Source organism: Myiozetetes cayanensis, unplaced genomic scaffold (genome assembly GCF_022539395.1).
Source record: "Myiozetetes cayanensis isolate MyiCay16 unplaced genomic scaffold, myiCay2020 scf23, whole genome shotgun sequence".
Classification (NCBI taxonomy): Eukaryota; Metazoa; Chordata; class Aves; order Passeriformes; family Tyrannidae; genus Myiozetetes; species Myiozetetes cayanensis.
The window spans coordinates 1,785,315-1,809,393 of NW_026087445.1; the positions used below are offsets into that span (position 1 = coordinate 1,785,315).

General features: G+C 50.2%; 1 protein-coding gene across 13 annotated transcripts in view; it reads left to right on the plus strand.

The window, feature by feature from the left end:
- Positions 1-24,079, plus strand: part of CACNA1B (calcium voltage-gated channel subunit alpha1 B) — a 283,230-nt gene that overhangs the window by 91,805 nt on the left and 167,346 nt on the right. For all 13 annotated transcript variants that reach the window (XM_050319737.1, XM_050319741.1, XM_050319736.1 and 10 more), the window contains exons 4-6: positions 9,111-9,202; positions 11,115-11,267; positions 15,346-15,533. In XM_050319737.1, the coding sequence (XP_050175694.1) occupies positions 9,111-9,202; positions 11,115-11,267; positions 15,346-15,533 (433 nt within the window). The remainder of the gene's footprint in view (positions 1-9,110; positions 9,203-11,114; positions 11,268-15,345; positions 15,534-24,079) is intronic.

Consider the following 24,079-nt stretch of genomic DNA (forward strand, 5'->3'; position numbering starts at 1 on the left):
CCCCCAGAGGGTGGTTGGCACTGAACAGGCTCCCCAGGGCAGTGGGCACAGCCCCAAGGCTGCCAGAGCTGCAGGAGGGTTTAGATGATCCTCTGGGTGACTGCTGGGGATGGGCCTCTGCAGGGCCAGGAGTTGAACTGGATGATGCCTGTGTGTCCCCTCCAACTCAGCACATTCTGTGATTGTGTGATTCCAGAAGCCAGTGAGTGGTGCAGGTGGTGGCTTGGTGGGGACAGAACAGTCTGCCTAGGAGAGAGTATCACAGAACACTCTGAGTTGGAAGCAACCCACAAGTCCATCCAGTCCAGCTCCTGGCCCTGCACAGACACCCCAACAATCCCACCCTGTCCCTCAGAGCGTTGCTCAAACCCTCCTGGAGCTCTGGCAGCCTTGGGGCTGTGCCCACTGCCCTGGGGAGCCTGTTCAGTGCCAACCACCCTCTGGGGGAAGAACCTTTCCCTGAGATCCACCCTGACCCTGCCCTATAAGATAAGAATGGGTCTCCTTTCCCTCCTTCCCAGGTATTTTTCCTCCTCCTTCCCCCCACCCCTCCCCTGGCAGCTCCAGCAGCCCCAGTTCAGCCCCGCAGTGGGAGGGCTGAGCTCTTGTCCTGAACTGCTTTGTTCTGCTTTTCAAACACTAATGCAATGTGATAGTGATGGCATTTTCTGCTCAGCTCATGAACAGCCACTCCTGGGGCCTGGCCAAGTGCAGAGGGTGATGTTCTGCTTCCAAATAACACACACTTTGTCACAGCTCCTGGGGCAGCCTGGCAAGGAGGCTCTCCTTGGTGGGTACTGCAGGCAAGGAGGCTTGGGATGTGCTTCCAGTGACTCAGACCTCTTGTCTCCTGCTGCCCTGCTAGCCCACCTGGCAGGAACATACATCCCCCATCTCCCCACCAGCTGTCCCGTGGCCCTTGCCCAGGTTTGTGGTGCCAGCCTGTAGAGAGCAGAGTCCTGCCCCTCCAGGTTTTCTGGCACAGCAGTGGAGTGTAGTGGTTGCTTTGGGTGATGGTTTTCATGCACACAGGGTTTGGGAGTTTGTAGTTTTCAGGGAAATGGCAGCTTTAAGTCAAGTCCAAACTCTTTGCAGGCTCGACATGAATTGCTTTCACTGAAAAGGAGAACGTATTTAAAGTTGGCAATAATTAATTTCAGACCTTGACAAATGAAACAATCCCAAAGGATGGTTCGTTGCTCTCCCTAAAACCAAAACGCCCAAAGTGTTTTGCTGACCCTGAAATTCCTCTCTCCTCTTCAAGAATCTTGGTTGCTGAGCTAAACCCCTCCACAGCTTGACCATGGGGTGGGGTGGGTGACACCAGATATCTCCAGGAAAGTGCTTTGTGCTCCCAGCTCCTGCCCTCAGCATCCTCTGGAGCCACATCCCAGGACACCCATTTGAGAGGGCAGAAAGCAGCATCTCTCCTTTGTGATGTTAAGGGAGTGAGGCTCAAGGTATGACCTACTTTGCAGCCACAGTGCAGTGCAGGATGGCTTTAACTCCTCTGTGCTCAGTTTTCCCAGCATGAGCTCCCTGGAATGTGTTTTTTTTTTTTTGGACATGTGCATTTTCCTGCCAGCTGTCAGTGCTGATTGCAAATGAGCCTCCTTTCCTACTCTGCAGTGTGCTGTGTCCATGTCTCTCCTGCTTAGCAGCAACAAGGGCTTATTTGAGCAATTGCCTCATAATCAGAATATCTTCCTTCATCCTGGGCAGGAGCCAAGGCTCAGCTCCCTGCACTCTGCAGAACCTCATTTGGTGTGTTTGAGTGTCACACACTGTTTGGCTGCTGCTGTCTTGTTGTTGCAGGGGAGTGTTTGTCTCCAGATGCTCCTCTCCCTGTCTTCTCCCTGGAGCCTGGCTCAGGAATTACAGGCAGAAAAGTAGGTTGCAGGTGGTTTGGGGAGGGGACTCTGCTCTCCTTTTGCTGTTGTCTCCTCCCAGGACTGTGCCATGCAAAGAGGAGGAGGCAGTTTGTGTTCCTGTCTGGGCAAATGTAATGCTGGGGACAGAAATGCTCCCATTTGGTGTGAGAGCAAGGAATCACAGAATTCTTAGGGTTGGAAGGGACCTCTGGAGATCACCCAGTCCAACCCCCCTGCCAAGGCAGGGTCACCCACAGCAGGTGACATAGGAATGTGTCCAGGTGGGTTTGGGATGTCTCCAGAGAGGGAGACTCCACATCCTCCCTGGGCAGCTGCTCAGGCTCTGCCACCTCCATGGAAGGAGGTTCTTCCTCATGGTGAGGTGGAACTTCTTGTGTTTTAGTTTATGGCCACTGCTCCTTGTCCTGTCACTGGGCACCACTGAAAAGAGTCTGGCACCATCCTCTGACACCCCTTGGAGATATTTCATAGAATCACAGAAGGGTTGAGATTAGAAGGGACCTTAAAATCATCTTGTTCCACCCCCTGCCATGGGCAGGGACACCTCCCACTATCCCAGGTTGCTCCAAGCCCTGTCCAACCTGGCCTTGAACAATTCCAGGGATGGGGCAGCCACAGCTTCTCTGGGCAACCTGTGCCAGGGCCTGTTAATTATTTTCCAGTGCATATTTATATGGATTGATGAGATTCCCTCTAAGTCATTTTCTTGGTGTATTTTATTTTGCCTTCGTGTTACAGCTAAAGAGAGGTTTTTCCTTCCTCCCAGTGAGGCTGTTTTGATGGAAACAGTTTTGGAATCAGCATGTTTATCTGAGTACAGAGCTCAGCCTGAGTTGCCCTGAGCAGGTGTTAAGGAAAGGGTTGGGATCTGGTACATTGAGCTGTTGATGAGCTTTGAAGGTTAGGAGCAGGTTTAAATGCAACATGCAGGGCTCTGCTCAATCCTTAGGCTTGGTATTATTCACCCAAAGGAGACACAGAGAGTGATGAGAGTGTTGAAGTGATTTTCAGATCTTTCAAAGAGGGGGGAAATGTAACAAAATGTAATGGAAATCACTGTATAAGCTCATAATCAAGGATGAATTGCAAGAGGAATCCTTAGAAATAAGGAAGAAAATCATAGATGTGATTAAAGTTCAATAAGATTCCTGGGGAAAAGCAGATCCCATCACAAATCCCTGTTTGTGGGAGGGACCATGGACAGCTGGTGGAGTGGCAGAGCCAGCAGCTGAACCTGGCCATGCCATCAATTAAACGGTGCAATTAGCACGTCAGATCCACTTATCAGCTCGGGCCTGGTGACCACTCTGTGCCTTTGGTAGTCACGATAAAGCTCAGACACCATGAAATCAAACTGAGTGGAAAGGGGCATCTTTCCAAGCGCTCCAGTCACCGCTTGCTGGCGGATCTGGGGCTGTGGCACTGACAGGAGTGTCACTGCAGTGCCAGTGTGAGCCAGCTGAGCAGAGCAGCTGCTCCACACACCCCTGGGCTGGATGTCCCCTCTGTCCTGCCCCCAAGCCCCGGGGGGTTGATGAAACCAACCAGAGCACATCTCAGGTGTGGCACCGAGCCGTGCCCTAAGCACCCGCACTGGTGTCGTTTTGGTGTCACTGCAGCTGAGGGGGCTCTCAGCACACCCCTCACCCCACTGCCAACCCTCCCTGCAGCCTCCTGCAGCTTCCAGGGTGTGGTTTCTCCCTGTGAGTCCTGTCGTTGGCTTTGTCTGCTGCCAAACCCTCATTACCTGCTGGGTATGGGAGGGAACAAGGGCAGTGATGCCCTGGTGACACAAGCTGCCAGACACTGGGGCATCTTCTCCACGGTGCTGCCTGTTTGTTGGTGATGTTCTAGTAGACATCAGTGCCAGGAGGACCTAATATTTCAATTTTTTCAGTGCCTTCTCCAGCCTCTGGGCAGTGGAGGAGACATTGGGAAGGAGAAGGTGGGCAAACGGGCACGGAGGCGTCAGCCAGCACACCCTTGGATGGGGGAAATATCTTGAAACTGCTCATCCAATATTCAGGAAGATATTTATTTTGTTTGTTTACCCCACTGGATTCCATTTCCTGGGGGTCTCTGGGTCTTGTCAACCAACCTGTGCTCCAAGTCAGGCTCTGGGAATTGGGGGGGTGATTTACTGGAGTTTTCTCTCTGTCAGATATTTTGGGGCTGATGCTGCCAAAGTGCCTGAGTTAGGTGGGGTTGAATCTGTGGGTAGGAAGTGACAGTTGCTGTTTCTTTTCATAAGCCAGCTGCTGGTTTTATCCTTTTTTAGGGAAGCTGTCTGCAGAGTATTTAGTCTTTCTCCTAATCCTGCTGAAGGGATTGACTTGGTTCTTAGGAACTGGTGGCTGGGGTAAGGCCTCTGATAAAAATCACCATTTCCACTTACTTCCCAGGACTAGAGTTAATAAAAAAATAGCAAAGTTACATTAAAAATGCCTGCAATTTATTTGCCAGTGATTCCTCCTGTAGCAGGAAGTGCCCTGGCACCGGTGTTGTCCAGTGGTGAGATCCCCTGGGAAGTGTTAATGGCTCTGAGTGATTCATCGTGCTGCTTTCTGCTGGAGCTGTGTGTTATCTGACCAGGAGCACACACACTGAAGCAGCTCCTGTTCTCCCCTGCACATCCCATCCCACCCCGGTGGTGATTTATAGACAGGGATGGCAGGAGACTGGGAGGACAATGTGCTCCATCCCCTGCAGATGAGTGGCCTGCCTGGTCTCTGTGTTGCTTCTCTAAGGGGTGAAATGCACAAAACCCCTGTGTTTTTTGATCCTCTGTTTTTTGGAGGCATCTCCTGTGTGCCTGTTCCTCTGCCTCTTCCCTCCTTGGGGGTGATGCAAAGCACCTCTGTCACCTGCCCCTCTGAAATAAATCCACTGAAAGGCCACCAGGGCAGGTGGAGGGCAAGGTGGGGATAATCCTGAGGGAGCAGGGTTAGATTCTTCCCACTCCAGTCCTCTGCACTGAGAGCTCTGGGGCTAAAGCTGAAGGATTTCCAAGGCATTTTCTTTGGTCAGGGCTTCAATAAGAGGATTCTTTTCGTGGTGTTTATCTGCCAGCTGAACCAGTGCACAGCAACCCTGAGCTCCCAGGTCCTGAAAGGAATGGAGTGCTAATTATTTATGTTACCAGAACACTCAGGAAAGGAACTTACCCTTCGTTCTTTGCTTTCTTTTAGACCCAAAGGAATCAGCTGCTTTTATAATTTATTCCAGGCTTTGCTGGAATCGAAGTTATCAAGCATTTATCACACATCTGTCCCTGGGAAGGGGTGTCAGTCAGAGCTTGTTAGTGGGGGAGAGGCAGAGAAAACAGCATTAAACCAAGTGATGAATTTAAAAAGCAACATTTTAACCAAGTTATGCTGAAAGAGGAATGAGGAGCTGAGCACCCAGGGCTGGCAGGATTGTGGCCAGGTCCTCCCCAGCAGCACTCGAGCAGGAATGGTTTGGTGTTGAGCCGCCCTGCTCATCAAAAAGGCAAATTACACGGAGGAACTCACTTAATGAGGTTTTGTTGCACTTAGACTGGAAGTATCAAAGGCATCATATCAAATCCCAGTGTTTCTGTACAAGCCATTAAGAGGCAGAAAGGGCTGCAGATCAAGCCATTTCTTCTTTGTGAGGTTATCACCGAAAATCTTCTGGTTTAGCGTTTTTTTTTTAACCTTCTCCAGCTGATTTCCTCTCCCAGCACCGTCTCACCCATCACCTCTGCTTTGTTCTCAGCTCTTGGCTGCTCTGCCAGGGAAGTTTGAGCAGGATTGTTGGGATGTGCTTGTCAGCTGGCTCCTTTGATCTCCCTATTTCTCTTTTTTTTTTTTTTTTTTTTAATGATAATTTCCCTCTTGTTCTGACCTAACTCCCAGTGGCTGCTGGCAGCTTTCAGCTGGAGCAGGGGGGAAAAAGCAAAGCAGAAAGGTGGCACTTTGGCAAATGCCATGAAGTTAATTAAGGTCTTTCCCTCACTGGGACACTTTTCCAGGCATGTCTGGGAGCAGTTTAAGGGACTGGACTGGTGAGCAGCAATAAATTAGCTTTGATTTTGGAGGGAGAAAAGGCACCATCTCTGTCCTGGCACAGCTTCTGAGCTGCTTTGTTGTGCTCCAGCTGCTGCTGGTGGGTCCTTTGTAAGAGCCCAAGGGCTGCTGGGGTAGGTGCTGACACTGCAACACTTTTAAAGGTTTCAGGGCCTTCTCTGCCCCAGTTCCACTGTTGGGATGGACTGTCTGGAGCCACAGAGCTGAGGGGGTGAGCACAGAGTGGGACAAGGCTGCAGCATCCAGCCCTCCCTCCCCTGTCAGCTCAAGCAGGACCACGCTGGATGCCCACCCGGGCTTTCTCAGCACCTCCCTCATTACCTGCCAGGCTCAAATGTGGATGTTCAGATCCAGAGCTGCCTCCTCATCCCCTCAGTCTCCCATTTCTGCTGGAGTGAATCCAGAGGAGGCCACAGAGATGCTCCAAGGGCTGGAGCCCCTCTGCTCTGGAGCCAGGCTGGGGGAGCTGGGGGGGTTCACCTGGAGAGAAGCCAGGAGGCTCCAGAGAGCCCTTCCAGGGCCTAAAGGGGCTCCAGGAGAGCTGGAGAGGGACTGGGGACAAGGGATGGAGGGACAGGACAAGGGGAATGGCTTCAAACTGCCAGAGGGCAGGGTTAGATGGGATATTGGGAAGGAATTTTTGGGTGTGAGGGTGGGGAGGCCCTGGCACAGGTTGCCCAGAGAAGCTGTGCCTGCCCCATCCCTGGAAGTGTCCAAGGCCAGGTTGGATGGGGCTTGGAGCACCCTGGGCTGGTGGAAGGTGTCCCTGCCCCGTTCCTGCACTGACAGCTGGAACAAGATGGACTTCAAGGTCCCTTCCAACCCAAACCATTCTGGGATTCTGTGACTTCTCCACCAGAAGTGACTTTGTTTAGCACACAGCTCTGTTTTTCTTTTCCTTCTCTAGGGCTGTTTTACCTTCCACAAGTGCCTGAGTGCTGTGCAGAGGGAGCAGTGCCAGCTCAGCTCTGTGGTCGGGGCTGGTTTGGGTGATGTGACTGTGATGTGACACAGTCCATGGGCCAGCTCTCCAGCCCTGGGGCATGGGGGGCTATGGGGTGCCCTGTGTAGGGTGGCTGAGGGCTGACAGTGCCAGTGATGTGGGAATTAATGACTCTTTAGGGCTTTCTGGTGGCAGCACAAATCCATCTTGGCTCTCTGGAGACCAATGGTGCCGTTAGGAGCAACATCCGAGGGGGATGTTGAAGATTGTCTTTTGACTTGCAGTGTTGTTCCCACACTGCATGGGTTTACAGGTGAGCAATTAAGCTGGGAGGATGGAGGGAAGGGAGAAGAGGAATGAAATCGTTGGCATGGGTGCAGAAGATGGAATTAGAAGTCTCTGCATGGGCTGGTTCTTAGTTTAAATTATCTCCTGTTGCTTATGCTCAAACTGCATCCATGGGGCTGATGTAATGGGAATTTTAAGGTCGTGAAAATGTGGGAACAGGTGTCCTATAGAATAGATACTCAGCTCCTCAGGTCCTGGCTGGCTTTTGCCTCTTGCCATCCAACATCTCAGCGTGTTTTTTTCCTGATCTCCAGCACCTCCTGCTGAGGGAGTCTGGCCCTTTCCGCCCAGCAATGCTGAGCCTGCTCTTCCCTGGCCCCTGTTTGGCAGCAGGGCTAAGTCAGTCAGTAAGTCAAGGACAGGGATTTCATCTCCCCACACAGCCACATCCCCCTCCTCTGAGTTTGCAGCATCCTGTGTAGCACAGAGCAGAATTATCCATCTTATTTTGAAAAAGTCTGCTTTTTCTTGTATATTTTTTTTTTCAAATGGTAGCTGGTCAGTGCTGAAAGTTCAGCAGCCTGAAACCAGGAAAAAGAGCTCATGGGCTGGAGCAGACAAACCCTGGGTGCACCCTAGGGGTGCTCTGAGCATCTCTGTGCCCCAGCACGGGGCACTTGCTGTGCCTGGGAGCTGAATATCCCTTGGGATTCACTGCCTGAGCCTGGCACCTCCTTCCAGCCCTTCCCATGGCCTCTGGCAGCGCTGCAATCCCTCTTTTCAGCCGGGTTTGTGAGTCTCTGTCGCTGCTGTGACTCTCAGGGAAGGGTTGGCCGATGATGGTCAAGGGTGGGTCCTTGGGCAGCACCTTCAGCAGGGGTGGGTACAGAGGGTGGCATTTGACACCAGGTGGTTGGGGGCTTGCTTGGTGGACTGGATGCTCGCCCACCTCCACCTTGGCAGAACAACCTGGGGGCAGAGACAGCAAAATAAAGGCAATTGCTCCTGGTGGCTGTAAATGGTGCAGCAGGTGGGGAGCTGGTGGGAGGGTTTGCTCTGAATTACCTGCACGGTTGGCTTGTGTTAGAGAATTGTTTAAGTTGGAGAAGACCTGCAAGATCATCAAGTCCAACCTTTAGGGGAGTACTGCCTTCAATTAAGAATATTTTTGGTGAAGCATCATAGGAAGTGCTGCAGTACTGAGTGGAGGTGGCTTTGCTGGTGGGGCAGTGTGTCCTTTACAGAGCCTTTGCTTAAGGAGTTTCCATCACTGTGGCTTGTGGACAATATTTCTTCCTTTGCTACACCCTCAAACAGTGGAGGCATCTCCTTTTGGAGAGTCATTCTGGTGTGGGGGCTGTATTTCCCACCAGGATTTCACATCAGGGTTCATACACTGTATTTCACATCAGACTCATGCCTCTGCTCTCTGAATATTCTCCTCAAAGAAGATGCTCTGAACAAAGACTGATTTTGCACACAGAGAGTAAACTGTGCCACTAGAAACTGCTTCAGGTATTGGGGAAACACCAGACACCAGTACTTGAGGGATTTCTGAATTTATTACCGGGAGAAGCTCTGGCAGATGATTTCTGGTGTAGCTGAGAGGTTTAGTTCCCTCTCTCTGTTTCCTCCTGGGAAACGGTGCAGTGTTTTCCTGTATCCTTACAGCTCTTTAGTGACCAGATGATGTGTCAATGGTTGCATAAAGCAGGCAGAGATTGGGGATTTTTCGATAGTCTGAGCAAGGCTCAGCAGCCCCGAGGGGAGGGTGTGAGCTGATGGCTTTCAGTGCACACCATTTACGACGTGACCACAGGTATAAAGTTTAAAGCATCCCGACTTTTTGCTGGTTTTACACGGCACTAATCCACCCTTTGGAAAGAGGAATTTCCATTTGAATCTCAGTTTTCCCCCTCTCTCCCTGTTTTTTATTAGGATTCTGGCGACTGCAGGCACTGACTTTGACCTGAGGACCCTGCGAGCCGTGCGAGTGCTGCGACCCCTGAAACTCGTGTCGGGAATCCCAAGTGAGTGTCAGGACGGTGTCACCTCACAGCCCGAGGGGTTCTGGGGCTTTGGGGCTCTTGCATGCTTTTCTGAGCAACATTTTCTCCCCTTATTTCTTGGCTGTCTATGGTTTCTGCCCTTGCCAGGGTCTGATTTTCTCTCCCCCCGCTCTGTGCTCAGCCAGCTGGTTTTAGCTCTGCCCTCCCAAATTTGCAGGTGAGGGGCAGGGATTGGTCCTGAGACCCCTTTGCCTTTGGGAGTGAATTAATTCTCTGGGGTGTGAACACCTGAGACCCAAATCCTGCAGCTTAGAGGCCCCCAGCCCTGAGCTTGGGTGTTCTGATGGTTTTGATCAGATTTTGTGCTGGGGATTTTACCCTTTAAATAAGGGGAGAGAAAATGCAGGGAAAGAGCAGGACTTGGCTTTTTCTACTCACTGGGCAACTTCCTATATTTTATGTGTTACCTGAAGGGTGAATGCTCCACTGAGGAGCTGCATCATTCCTTGCTGATGCCCTGGAACCATCCCAGTCCTCACACCGTGGCTTCCTTGCCTTTTCATTTGTCCCTGTCTCCTCTGCCTGCTGCAGTCAGCAGTGGGTTTAATTTTTGACCGTGGAACAGAGAGGTTTGACCCTCCAGCAAGAGCTGGTGGAAGGGAACTGCAGCTCTGTGGGAAGCTCTGGTTTTGTCTGCATTAACCCCTTGGCAGCCAGTCAGCCCCATCTCCTCCTGGGTCATCAGCTCTGCCACCTCCCTGGTTGCTTCAGGGCTGAGACTTCGGTGCTGCAGACACCCAGCAAGAGGTGATGCTCTGTAATTATTGCACCAAAACTTCCTGCCATCAGCATTTTTCATGGGCAGGGCTTCAGTCTGGATTCCCACACAGGAGAGGTCCTTGGGAAGGGTGACATTTGTTAACAGGATCTCTAATAATATGCTGTTGTTGGCTGTTTATTCATGGACTTCTTGCCTGGGCAGGGTGTGGTAGTGACAGTTTAGGGGTGACAGAGGAGTAAGGTGGCCCCTCAGAGCTGTCCCCCCCCACAGGAGGACTCATTCTCCCACCTGGTGATGTGTCCTGACCCAGCACAATATTTTCCCACAATATTTGCTCTCAGGTTTTAAGGGGTGCTGTGAAAACTGTACCTTCCCCCCTCCCCCATAGTAGATGTACAGCCCTGAGGTGCAATCACACACAACCACAGTTACATTTGCCTTCTACACCCTCAGTATTTTTCCCATCCAATATTCCTTTTTTTTTTCCTGCCTGTCCCTATATTGACCTCACCAGTGCTGTCCAAGGTGGCAAGACAAAGATGATCCTTTTTTCTCCACCCCTTAGGACAGGCCACCAAGGCAGCTGCTGCTTAGCACTGCAGTTTTTTTTGTTGTGGGCATCTTTTTGACATTATCTCTCCAGCCTCTCCCTTATCTCCCCTGGTTTTAATAGAAAATGAGTTTCAGTGCTGGTGAAAAAGCTCTGGATGGACAGCCCTGGAGACAGGGATTGTTTCTCCAGGAGCAGTGGTTGTTCTGTGTGTTGTGGAGGCAGAGGCAGCTCCTGGCCAGCCCAGCATTCCTGGGACAGGGGAGCAGAGCCATGCCCAGCCTGCCCTGAGGACCTGCTGAGGGTCTGGTTCAGGAAAAACCCTTTTTGGGTCTCTGAGGTTTAACAGCCCTTTGGATCTGTCCCCTGAAGAAAAGACATCACAAAAAGAGAACTCCTGATGGTCTCTCCTGCTCTTTGGGCTCCTCATGGCTGGGGCATCATTTTATGACACCCTGGGAGGAGCAGCACTGGTGGCACTGCCAATCCTAAATTCCCCCTCGGGCAGCCCCTCTCTCCTGCCTCCCCTCCACCCCCAAGCCCTTGTTTGTGGTTTTTTTTCCTTTCCCATCCCTGTTGAGATGTTTTCCTTGTCCCCACAGGCCTGCAGGTTGTGCTCAAGTCCATCATGAAGGCGATGGTGCCCCTGCTGCAGATCGGGCTGCTCCTCTTCTTCGCCATCGTCATGTTTGCCATCATCGGGCTGGAGTTTTACATGGGCAAGTTCCACAAAACCTGCTTCTCCAACGAGACAGGTGAGTTGTGAGCTTCCCTCCCCTCTCAAGTGGATCATCAGCCTCCTTCATCTCCTCAGGATCTTCATATCCTGTTCTTATGTTGCTTTTCCTTTACCCTTTTCCGTATTTACTGCATTTTGTCCCTCTTTAACAGCAGCTCCAGGAGTTTACAGAATTTTGTGCTCATCCTACATTCATTAGGACAGATTCTCCTCTCTGTTTCACCCCCACAGCACCCCTGGGCTGCTCTCTGTCTACACAAAAATGAGAAGAAGGTGCTTAGGGCCTCCTCTCATGGAAGAATTTTTTCATAGTAGGGATACAGAACCAAATTCCTGTTGTTTGAGCTTGTTGAAATGTGGAGGGTTTGGGTTCTTCTTATTATTTTTTTCTTATTTATTGGTGTCTGTTCACATTCTCATTGGGTTTAACTCAATGAATGTTGAATTTCCTTGGAAGGTTTTCGAGGAATTTGCATGGGTATGAGAAAACTTTGGTGGGAAATAGTAAAAGATTGGAAAGACTGGGAGCAAATCAAAAATAAAAGGACAATAGATGGAAAGCAAGGAATCCTTTGATGGAGAAAGGATAAAAACGACTTTCAGAGAAGGGCAAGGGAAATTGGGCACTGAAGAGTAAATGATGTGTTTGCCTGTGACGGAGTGATAAACCCCAGAAGATGCAGGAGGAGAAGAATGATTCCCAAAGTCCCCTGGCTGGGACCAGCTGCCAGGTCAAATCATGGAATGGTTTGGGTTGGAAGGCACCTTAAAGATCATCCAGTTCCCACCCCCTGCTCCAAGCCCCGTCCAACCTGGCCTTGGACACTTCCAGGGATGGGGCAGCCACAGCTTCTCTGGGCAACTGGGTTGAACCCAGAAGAAAATATTGTTCTTGTCTTCAAACTATTCCATTTTAAGGCAAAATCGACTGTCTTTAACACAGTCTTTTATTTTCAGTAATTATCACTGGTAGGTCTTAATATTGATTTATTTACACGCATTCAAATGGTAATAAAACAACATCCCTGCCAAGTCTCTGGGCACCCTTCACAGAGCTTTCTAACAGCAACATGGAAACAGTTGAATGCACTTGGTTTACACAGAGCTTTGGATGAACTTATGGTCCTGTGGAACGTTAGGAAAACATTCCATAGGAACATAAGGAAGAATTTCCCCTGCTCGTGCAAAGCTCTGTGTAAACTGGAGGGCAACGAGGATGGGGAAGGGCCTGGATTTGGAGCCGTGTGAGGACACTGAGGGCACTTGGTGTGTTCAGCTGGAGCAGAGGAGACTGAGGGGAGAGCTCACTTGCAGTTCCAACTGCCTGGGCAGGGGCAGAGGAGGGGCAGGACTGAGCTCTGCTCTGGGGGGACCAGGGACAGCCCCCAGGGAATGGCTGGAGCTGTGTCAGGGCAGGCTCAGGGTGGATCTCAGGGAAAGGTTCTTCCCCCAGAGGGTGGTTGGCACTGAACAGGCTCCCCAGGGCAGTGGGCACAGCCCCAAGGCTGCCAGAGCTCCAGGAGGGTTTGGACAACACTCCTGGGATTGTTGGGGTCTCTTGTGCAGGCTGTGGAAGGTGTCTGTGCACCCCCCTTGTCCTGAAGGGCTGCTTGATGTTGTTGGGTGAATTATGGGGATCAATTCCAGCTGCTGGCCGGGAAATGGTGTTTCTGGAAGGGAGATGCGCTGAGGTTTCCTGGCGCTGCCCTCCCTGGAGCGGCAGAGCAGCCACAAACCATCAGCGGAGCCTTTTAAAACCTAATCAGCATCTCCAAAGAGGTGCATTAACGAGCCACGGGCTCCGAACGGGCCTGAGAGTGGAAATGTGAAGCTCATTAAGGAGACGCCTCTGTCAGAGGGGAGGAAATTGGAGGAGGAGGAGTCGCAGTCGCTCGTGCTCGTTTCTGTTCCAAATCCCCAAAGCGAGCGAGCTCCTGGGATTTTTCCTGGAACCGGGAGCCCCAGGAGAGGTACCAAGTGTTACCTCAGCGCATCGCGAGGGGAACCGAGGGGAGGCGTCAACAACGAGTGTTGTTTTAACCCCGCTGATCCGACAGCCGCGGGTAGGTCAGGAATAAACGAGGAGGGATGTTAGGGACCAAAACGGGGCGATTTTCCACGGTGTGGTGTGGAAATACAGCTTTATTGTGATGAAAAATGGGTGAAAAATCAATGTTAGCCCAGCTGGTCAGAGCACGGTGCTGACAACAGCAGAGCTGTGGGTTTGATCCCTGGCGGGGCCGTTCACTTCAGAGCTGGACTCGATGATCCTTGGGGGTTCCTTCCAGCTGAGAAGATTCTGTGATGGCAGTGCACGTTCCAGGGGACACCTGACTTGTTCCCCTCTCCCTGCATCCTCCACTCTGTCCTGTTTTGCTGACACAGGGTCATTTTTAAGCAGCTGACACAACCCAAGTGCCCTGAAGCTGCTCCAAGAGAGAAGGGCATCACATTTATTTCCTATTTTTCCTTGAGATTCCCCTTTTCTCTGTCTTCCCCAGCCACGGGCCCAGTCCTGGTCTCTTTTTTAAAAAGGATCCCCTCCCCACCCAACCCTCTGTGAACTGAATTTTCACAGCATTACCTGGCAGCAAGAAACCAAACTGAGATGAAACTGGATCCCCTTTTACTGCACCCTCACAAACGATCTGCATGAGCCAGATTTGGCATTTTCTTTTTTGCAGCCTTCTCTCACCAAGCCCTCATGAGAGCCTGTGGTGACCCATATGGGAGCTGGAGGTTTGCCTGAATCAAGGTGTTGAGTTAACAGGAAAGTGTGTCATGTATAAATATATATATTTTTAAATATATATATATACACGCGCACTTATCCTGGTCCACAGTGACAACCTTGTTTTCCTCCTGCAGCCTCTGCTCTGTGGAATGATTATTCCTAATTCTTGTTAGTGCTGCTCTTGTTTTCCCCCCCTGGTGAGTTGGATTTTGTGCAGTTTGCTGCTCCATTACAGTAACGTGTCACTTAAAAAACCCTTTAATGCTCCCCAAATTGCATCTCTGTAAATAGGAATATTACTTTTGCATATTTGGTTGCTCTGAAAACTCAGCACTCTGATTTCCCAAACTGCCTGAAACCTCTCAGGCTTCACCCTGGAAGGTGCTGAGCACCCTCCTGGCCATTACTGGTGGTCCTTCCCTAACAGATTCATCCACTTTGGCCTTCTGTGGGTCTGAAGTGAAACCCAGCAGAGAAGCAGCATCAGCTGGCTGCTCTCCCTGCCACGTGGAGCAAAAATGTGGAGCTTACAGAGGGGTTGGAACCCTCAGTCCACCTTTCAGGCTGCTGTGGTGGTTTTCTCTTATGATAAAACCAAGGGCTCCTCATGCAGCTTTGGTCTAACATCTGTACCTGGACAATTTTGGGGCTCTCCACAACCAGGCCTTTCTTGATCCAGAACCTCCCCTTTAGCTTTAATGTTATAATGCCAATATTTAACCCTTGGCTGTGCTGTAGGAAGGTGTTCAAAGTATGTGCTGTCTCCAAGCCCTTGTTTTTACCACACTTTTGGGGTTTTTTTTGTGGTGTTTCTCATGATCAGCTGCTCTCACACTGTCTCCAGGTCTCTTAGATGTGTTCAGCTGGAAATTCTTAGCAGTTTGGAAGCCTTTTCTCCCAGGTGACAAGTGTCAGGATGAGAAGAAACGGCCTCAAGTTGCACCAATTGGAGATCAGGGAAAATTTCTGCACTGGAAGGGTGGTCAGGCATTGGAACAGGAGTCCCCATCCCTGGAAGTGTTCAAAAATCCTGTGGATGTGGCACCTGGGGACATGGTTTATGGTGAACGTGGTGCTGGTGCTGTGGTGATGGTTGGACCTGGGGATCATGGAGGTCATTCCCACGACTCCATGACATGAATTGAGGCAAACTATAAATGATGGGCGCTTCAGGGATGGCTCCACTGCACCCTAAACCATCTCTTATACCACAGCAGCTTATAAATGCTTACATGGGCATGATGACTTTATAGTGGGAACCCAAGGAGCCCCAAACTGCGACTGCTGCTCCTGCAGCGCTGCAGGGAGGATCCAGCTGCTCTCACGGCTTCAGGTGGTAACTTTTCTCCCCTCTCTGCAGGTGATGAGGTGGGAGATTTCCCCTGTGGAGAGGAGCCCCCTGCCAGGCAGTGTGAGAGCGGGACCACCTGCAGGGAGTACTGGCAAGGGCCCAACTACGGCATCACCAACTTCGACAACATCCTCTTTGCTGTGCTCACCGTCTTCCAGTGCATCACCATGGAGGGGTGGACAGACATCCTCTACAATGTGAGTCTGCTGGAGGGCTCCTCAGGGTGCTGCTGTGCCTTGTGGTAGTCTGGGAAATGGTTGTTGTGGAAGAAAAAGGGATTTAATTTGTGTATTTTCTCATAGCACCTCGCCCTGCTTTTTAGGAGGATTGCTCCTGTTTTCCTGGGGGTTGTTCTGCAGGTGCTGTGAGAGCCTTTGAGCCACCACCATGGGCTGTGGTGGTTTGAGGTCATGTCCAGAGGAGAGTGCTCAGCCATTGGAATGGTGGAGTCCCTGTGCCTGGAGGGGTTTGAGCAGAGCCTGGATGTGGCATCAGTGCCATGGGCTGGGTGCCAAGGTGGGGTTGGGTCACAGGTTGGACTCGATGGTCTCAGAGGTTTTTTCCAACCCTGTTGATTCTGTGACTCTGTGACTTGCTTTCCTGCAGCATGTCTCGTGTCAGTGGGCTGTTGCCAAGTGTAGGAATTGCTGTGGCACTCCAAGGTGCTGCTGTGGGATGGGTGGGTGAGCAGGAGCAAGTTCTCACAATGTCCTGCAGTAAATCAGTGACCAAACTGCACAGTATTGGGTGGCAAAACCTGTGACTCAATTTTAGGAAGCCCTACCACTCACCTTCCCACCTGGCATGACCCTGTTGGCTGTGAAGACCAGGCTGAATTTCCTCACAGGGGTCTTTGCTTGACAGTTTTTGTCCAAATCTCTTGGTTGCTCAGTTTTACTCTTTCCACTTTCCCAGAGCAGGACAATCTCACCCAGTTAGCAATGACTGAATGACTCTGCTTGGCTTTCAGGCTGTGCAATGCTCTTGTTTGAGGCTGTATTTTATGTGGAAAGATAACTAAAGTAGGCATTACTAATGCCCTCAGCCCACTGCAGTGGCAGGAGGATGGCACTGAGTTCACTCTGCTTCGTTACAGCCTCCAGACCCACGCTGGGCTCTCTCACAGCCCTGCCTGGGAGGGTTTTTGTAGCAACAGGAAAGGATTTTCATCAACCACAGTAAATTGCAAGGTACAATTCTGCTGGGTTTGAAGCCAATACACCTGATTTATTGCCTTCTCCACTCGTTGCTCAGCTCCTCCATTTGTTCCCAGTCTCAGACCACTCAGAGTGATCTCTAGAAGGGCCCATTTCCCCACTCCATGCCCCCCCTCTCTCCCTGAAACTTCACCACACAACCGGTTTCTCCCACTCCCATTCAGCATTCCTGCTCCTTCCTTCCAGTGCCAAGCGTTGTAAGAAAAGCCCATTAGCATCCTGCCTGAATTGATTAATCAATATGTGGTGTATTAGATCATCTTCTCCCAAACTGCCTCTTGTACCACATGCAAAACCCAGAGCCTGCTATTTGGGGTATTGATTTTGGGGGTTGCTTTGGAACTCTTAACAGTGTCATCCCAGACACCCATTAACCTCGCTGGGAACAGATTCCTGGATGAGCTGCTGTTGAGTGTTTGTTGTACATCATGTCTGAGACCCCAGTGTAGGTTGTGGTGCTCGGTGGGTTCACTTCTCTGTCAGGTCTGAGGGTCTCTGGATGTTCTGCTTGTTGGGTGGAGGGTTGTTGTGCCACAGGGCCCCTCAGTTCATGTAAATTATGCCAGGAGCCATCTCTGCCTCCTGTCCCTCGGCCCTGAGTGCTGTCACCCCCTCCCTGTGCTGCCCTGCTTGCTGAGGACCTGCCTGTGCCTTTGCTGAGAGAATCTGTGTGTGGAGAAGATCCACCCTGTGCATCCCTCAACCTCTTCACAGCTTCACTCACATGGCAGTTTTCCGGCCACTTGGCTTTTGTTTTGGTGTCTTCTGTGCCTACTCTGAGTTCACCAAATTTAAAAAGGAGACAAAAGCCCAAACCACAGGGGCTGCAGTGACTGAAACCCTCTGTGGTGGCTCGTGGTGGATTCAGCTCTCAGACTGCAGGAGTAGCAGAAGTGCAGCTGGTCACAGAATCCCACCTGGGCTGGTGGAAGGTGTCCCTAGTGGAACAGGACGAGCTTTACGGTTCCTCCCAACCCAAACCATCCCATGACTGTGTGAGCTGCTGTCCCTCAGGCTCAGCAGAGCCCTTCCTTCACCCCTTCCTTGCTGTGCCCACGGCCACAGGGGTTCTGCTGGGGCAGGTTTGTCACCCTGCTCTTGCAAACCCCCTCCAATCCTGCTGTCAGAGCTGCCAGCCCTGCTTGGGGGCCGTTCCTGGGGCTGAAATCCCTGTGATGCCAGGCAGTCTGGGACTCAGACCCAGCCCAGGAACGTTGAGGTTACAACTTCCTCCTTAATGGGCCCTTCATTTCCTTCTGAAAAAGGCTGGTTGATTGATTGCTCTGCATCACCAGGGCTTTGTTAGTGCTCCCCTCTTCCTGCTGCTCCATTGATTGGGGGGTGTTTGGAAGGATCAGGATTTTCAGTGGTGATGGCAGGGATCTGTCACAGGGTGAAATGTGCCTTTTAAGTTCAGCATTAATGGAACCATTTAATCTCCTCTGTCCTGAAAGCAGATTTGAGACTGAAAAAGCTGCTTTGTGGTGCCATCGGGCAGACTGAAGAGTTTGGTGCCAAGTGATGTTCAGGAATGCGGGAACTTGGCCTTGGGTTGAACGGTTTGGGCTCAGGTCTGTCCAGAGCAAGCACTTTATTGGGAAGGGTTATTTAGTCACTTCCAAAGGATTGAGATGAGTTTCTGTGTGGTCCAGGGACAGCCTTCCTACAGTTTTAGAGAGACTTCAGCACAGGCTTTGCATTAAACAACCTGCTTTGCAAATATCCATGTCTTCTCCTGTGATAAACTGAGGAATTAGGAGGGCAAGGAGAAAGCAAGTTGTCAAATCTCAGCCCATTTTCTCCTGGCTGATCCACTGTTTGTACTTTCAGAGAGTTTCCTTTTAATTGGGGCCAGTGAAATCTTTCCAGCAAGACTTTACCTGGAGGGTGATTTATGCTTGAAGCGAAAAGGCTGAATCATCAGTTGGGTGAAATGCTTTGATAATAAGCTCAGGAAAAGGCCTTCCTGCCTCAGCAGCACAAAAGCATCGCAACAATTACTCCAAACAAGCATTTCTGGGAGCTGTGGCCTGTTTGGACTCAGAGTCAAGGAGCAACAGGTGATTTAGGAAAGGTGGTGATGGGGAAGAACCTTTTCTCCAGCAAATGGAGTGAATTTACCTCCTGTAATTCAGGCCTTCAGCGTGATCTGGGAATGCACTGGAAAAGAGAAACTAAACTGTTTCCCTCAGCGTGGGAGGGCTCAGAGCCACAGTCCAGTGTTCTGAACAGCACTTCAGTCTAATCCAGTGCAGACAGAGCAGAGATCCCTCAAGGTCGGGCTGAGCACCTTCTGGATCACGAAATTAGGGAAAAAAACACCTCCCTGGAGCACCAGCTCCTCGTGGGCTGCAGTGCTGCTCAAGTACCACACTGCCAGGAGTGGCAAACCTGATCTCTGCAGCGGGGATTAGGCTGGTCCCACGCTGGTCCAGGGACAGCAGCTGTGTCTCCCCACGCTGTGGACCAGCCCCTGCACTGGTTGATGCCCCATCCCCACCCTGGTGTGCTGGTGCTGACACAGACCCTGCTCTGGGCTGTCACTCAGCACCTCGTGGTGCTCACCTGGAGCTTCTCACTGGGGTTGGGGTGATGTGGGACACCAAGGGGCCACTTTGAGGGAGCCATCGCTGAAATAAGTGTCAACTGCTGATCAGACTGGCTCTTGGGACTGTTAAATTTATCCCCCATTTCCCATAAATGTGTTTATATGCTCAGTGTTGGTTCTCATGCTGTGAGCACAGCTCTCTGCACTCTGTAACCAGGGGCTGCTGGAGCTGCAGGATGCTGAGGGAGGACATTCCCAGGCGTGGATTCCAAGTTTTTGGCAAACTAAGGTGTAGAATCTGGGTATAAAAAAACCCCAGAGGTTGAGTACTGGGGACAAACACAGAGGTGGGAGGAAATAATGCAGCTGCTGAGCAAGAGAAGCTGCGATGCCCTGGGCTCTGTGTCCAGATCTTCCTCCAGAGCTTGTCAAATGAAACAGTGGGATTTCACATCATCTTGTTTACATCTCCCTGTTTGTGAATGACAGTGATTCATCTATTGCTAACATTGGCTGTCTGGGGGTGTAAAGCCTTTTCAAGAGGCAATAGTACAACTCTTTGTTTCCTTCTCTGAGCAGTAATTCTCAGCTTGGCTCCTGCAAGAACCTTCTTGTCCATGGTGAAACACTCTCCTGTTTGCAAAGTGAGAAAAGCCTGAAAAGCTTTGTGCCTGACCACAAATTCTCCAACTGAAATAATTATTTTACTGTGCTAAGTAGAGGCTTTAATGACAAAGCCTGTCAATGGAGAGGAGACAGCTGGTGTAGACCTGTGGTTGTGGTGAGCTTGGAGTGCTCTCCATGGTGTTCTCAGGGGGTTGGGAAGGCATTGGAGCTCCTTGCCGTGGTTCCTACACAGGTTTGATCCTTACACTCTTTGATTTCCAAGAGCTGCAGCCGTGCCTTTGACGTGCAGGTGCTTGATGAGCTTCCAAGGAGCTGAGGAGGATGTTTGTGGTCCCAGTTCTCCCTCAGAAAATCATGGGTGGACCCTGATTCATCTCAAGGTTGGCAGGAATCTTGGTGTTGACTTTCAAAGAGCTGGGGTTTCACCTTTCATCTTTTCTCCACAGGAATTCAAAGCTACAGCGTGGAATTTGCTTTGCAGAGCAGGGGCTCCTTGCAGGAAAGGAGAAATGTCAGAGTGTACACTCACTGGCTCTTGATATTAATGGCAAGAGATTTTTCATGTTTCTTCTATTTTCTACTGACAAATATTAGTATCCAGTGGGTATTTCAAGTCTGTGGACTGGACCTAACCTAATATGCTTGTAAGTAGGAATGAACAGTTCAAATAAAATATAAGCCTACCTTAAATTGGATCCCAAGTAGAACTTTACCCTCACTGAATTATAACAGCTTATGATTCACTTGGTATTTTTCATTCCCCTTTGTGTTTTTGAATTTCTTTATGCCTCACCCCAGTGAGGTCTCCCCTCAGTCTCCTCCTCTCCAGCTGAGCACACCAAGTGCCCTGATGTGTTTGGTGTTCATGGCACTCCCTGTTGAGCCAGGCTGATTTTAAGTTGCTAAGAAGAAGAACCAGGCATCTTCTGTGTGCACAGGAAGGAGAATTCCCAGCCTCTTGCTTCTGCTGAGGGGTTAAATGCTGATTTCTTGTGCTTCAGCATCACCAGTCACCTCCAGGAAAGGTTCAGGAGCAGGCACTGAGAGCTTTGAGTGCAGGATTGGTGTTGTGGGTGAGAGTGGAAGGTTTAGATAAAATTTATTTTAAAAGCCCTGTCACTGAGCCACAGGGTGCAGAAAGGACTCCCTTGTTTCCTAAACTCCTCCTCAGACAGGAGTTTGGTTGTGGCTGAATCCAACCTTAGCCTTGGATCATGTCAATGGTTTAAATTTAGGGAATTATAGAGTCTCACCTACAGACTCACCTACCACCCATGTGGAGCTGTCAGGCAGAAACCCAGTGGTGTGAAAATACCCAAACTTTCCATGTCTCAGAACCCTCCCTGGAGCTCCAGACTGTCCTGGTGGGCTGGATTTCTCAACTCCCATTTCCCCAGAGAGAAGCCTCACACCAGGCTCTGGATTAACATAGCTGCTGGTCAGATATTCATAATCCAGTTTTAAACACCGGTAAAATTGGTGTTTTCATCAACAGATTTGTAGTTCAGCTGGGAAAATCCCTCTTAGACACTGGAGAAGCAGTACAGACTTCTCCTGCCCAGCTGAGCTGCTCTGTGAGGGAAAAGCACGTGGAGATTGGAGGGATCTGTCCAACTGATGGGTCCTGTGTGAGCTGATGAGCTGTCAGGACAACAACCCTACCCCAGCCTAAACCCTGCCTTGGCTGATATCCATTCTTCATGCTCTCCTCCTGCATTTTGGAGGGCTGGAGGGCCTGTTTGCCAAAGGGCTGGATTCCCAGGTCTTTCAGGGATGCAGTGTTGCTGTGCATAATTCCTCAGCTGGAAGGGTTTTTGCAGAAATCCAAAGGCATTGTAACAGGAAATGTAGAAATGCCTAAGGCTAAAACGGCTTTGAAAATATTTAGATGCCAGGAGGGCTGTGATGGAGGTCTCTGACCACGCCTGGGCCTCCATCTGTCTGCAAACACAGACTGTCTGACCCCCTGCCCACCTGGACATTCTCTCTAAGTAAAACAGGACTGAGCCATTTCAGCCCTGGCTGAGCAAATCACCCTGCTCAGCAAAGCACTTGAGCAAATTGTGCAGAGAGTTGAAATGCCTCACTGAATCTTCTGGGTTTTAATTGATGCCCCAGGGAAGATAAATTCAAACTGCCTGTGGAGTGGCCACCTTCAGGTTCGACAGGAGACATTTAAGATATAAAGCAGGAGAGTGACACACATCACACAAACTTCAAGAGCCCCTTCAGCAGAGCAATTGCTCTCTGGAAAGGGCTGAAGTCTCTCCAAACAGCAGCACAATCACCAGGGCTTGTCAGGGAGTGAGAATTCCAGCTGAAGGGATTCCCTTGTAGCACTGAGGGTGCACAAGCAGCTCTCCACAAGCCCCACAATTGCCTTCCCACCCAGGATGAGAAAGGCAGCTGTGTTTGGGTTGGGAGGGATCCTAAAGATCATCTTGTTCCACCTTGGGACACCTTCCACCAGCCCAGGTTGCTCCAAGCCCTGTCCAACCTGGCCTTGGACATTCCAGGGATGGGGCAGCCACCACCTCTCAGGATAACCTGTTGTTTTTCCTCCAACTGATAAAATACCTGGCACTGCAGAGACTTTCAAACAGGAAATTTTTAATCCATATTTTATTTTTCTGCAACATTTTTATTCTTTCTTGTGTTCTTTGTGCTCCTGGAAGTGTCCAAGACCAGGCTGGACAGGGCTTGGAGCAACCTGGGCTGGTGGAAAATGTCCCTGCCCATGGCAGGGGGTTGGGAAGGAGATGATCTTTCAACTCCCTTCAACCCAAACTATTCTATGATTCTAAAATCCAGCAAATGCTCTGCAAGTCCCTTGCAGGAGGAAAACTACCCAGTAACTGTGGAAAGCAATTCATCACAACAAACCAGTTCCCAGGTTGTTCTCTCCCAGTGAAGGCTCTTGGAATACAGAGCAGAGTTGGTCTCTTTATTTGCTACAGACTTAATGAGTTTACACTACAGTAAATATTTTCACACTTAAAATTGGAATTTCACAGCAGTTTTCATTTAAATTTGGCACAACCTGGCAAGGCTTGTGATTAGGAAAAGTATTTTTTCTAATATATTTTTTTTCTTTCCTGTCATAGACAGTCCTTTTCTACTTAAAATGTCTTCAGAAAACCTTGTGAAGCCTCTTTAGATGGAACCAAGAGGTTCATGACCAACTGGGTTTTTTGTCTGAAGCAGGAAAATAGTGGGGGATAAACCAGCTTTGGACCCTTGTTCTGAGTGGGGTTTGCATTGACAAAGGGCTGTTGGACCTGGGGGGGCTTTGCTGTGCTCCAGAGTCTGGGGGACTGAGCTCTGAGCTCATTCTGTGAGCTGGAGAGGTACCTACAAGGATATTTTCTGTTTATAATTAACTTATAAAAACTTCTGCTTATAATTAAACTTATAATTAAGAGGAGGAGCTGCACTGCTGGAGGTTTAGTTTCATTAGAAGACAGAATGAGAAGGTGGCCAAGCCTAAATAGATCAATGCTCTGCTGAGTCCCCACCCTCTGCTGCAGAATGCAGGTGTGTAAGAGCCTATTGTTGGGATTTTATATGATGGAATTGAGATTTTAATTAATTAAACCAGTCTTCTGCTTTGAAAACTGCTTGGGAAGCTTTTGCTGGTGAAGTTTTGAGAGAAAAGAAGAAAGAAGAATCAGGCAGGGACCAGATCTGCATTTGAGATGATGAAGAAGCTGTGCATTATTCTTAGGACTGTCATGAAATGCAATGATTTGGGGCATGGACCCACAATTCCCTCTGTCCAGGGTCAGAAGATGATGGAGTACTGGGCTGTTGGAGTGCTCTGGGAATGGCTCTGTGTGACTGGCTCTGTGTTGCTGACTGAGGGGCTGCTGAGTGGGAGGAAAAGTTTATTCTGCACCTGCTCACTAGACCAGCAAAACTCTGCTTTGGTCTGAAGGCAGCCTTGCCTAAACATCCCAGGATCCACGAGCAGCCAGGGGGACCAGAGCTCTAAATGTGTGTGTCTGTGTTGTAAATGTGCAGGAGGGTGAATATTTCCCCCTCCTGGTGACTTCAGGAGCACATCTGGGGACAGCTGTGGCTCTTCACCAGCTGTCCTGGTGCAGAGTTACAGCTTGGCTCGGTCACTGTGCCATTAACATGCTGTGTGACCTTGCAGAAGGGGCTCAAAGGTGTAAAATGCAGCTTCATGGAATCATGGAATGGTTTGGCTTGGAAGGGACCTGAAAGATCATCTCATTCCAACCCCCTGAGATGGGCAGGGACACCTTCCAGTAGACCAGGTCGCTCAGAGCTCCATCCAACCTGGACTTAAACCTTCCTCATCTTCCAGGCAGCTCCAGTCCCATAAATG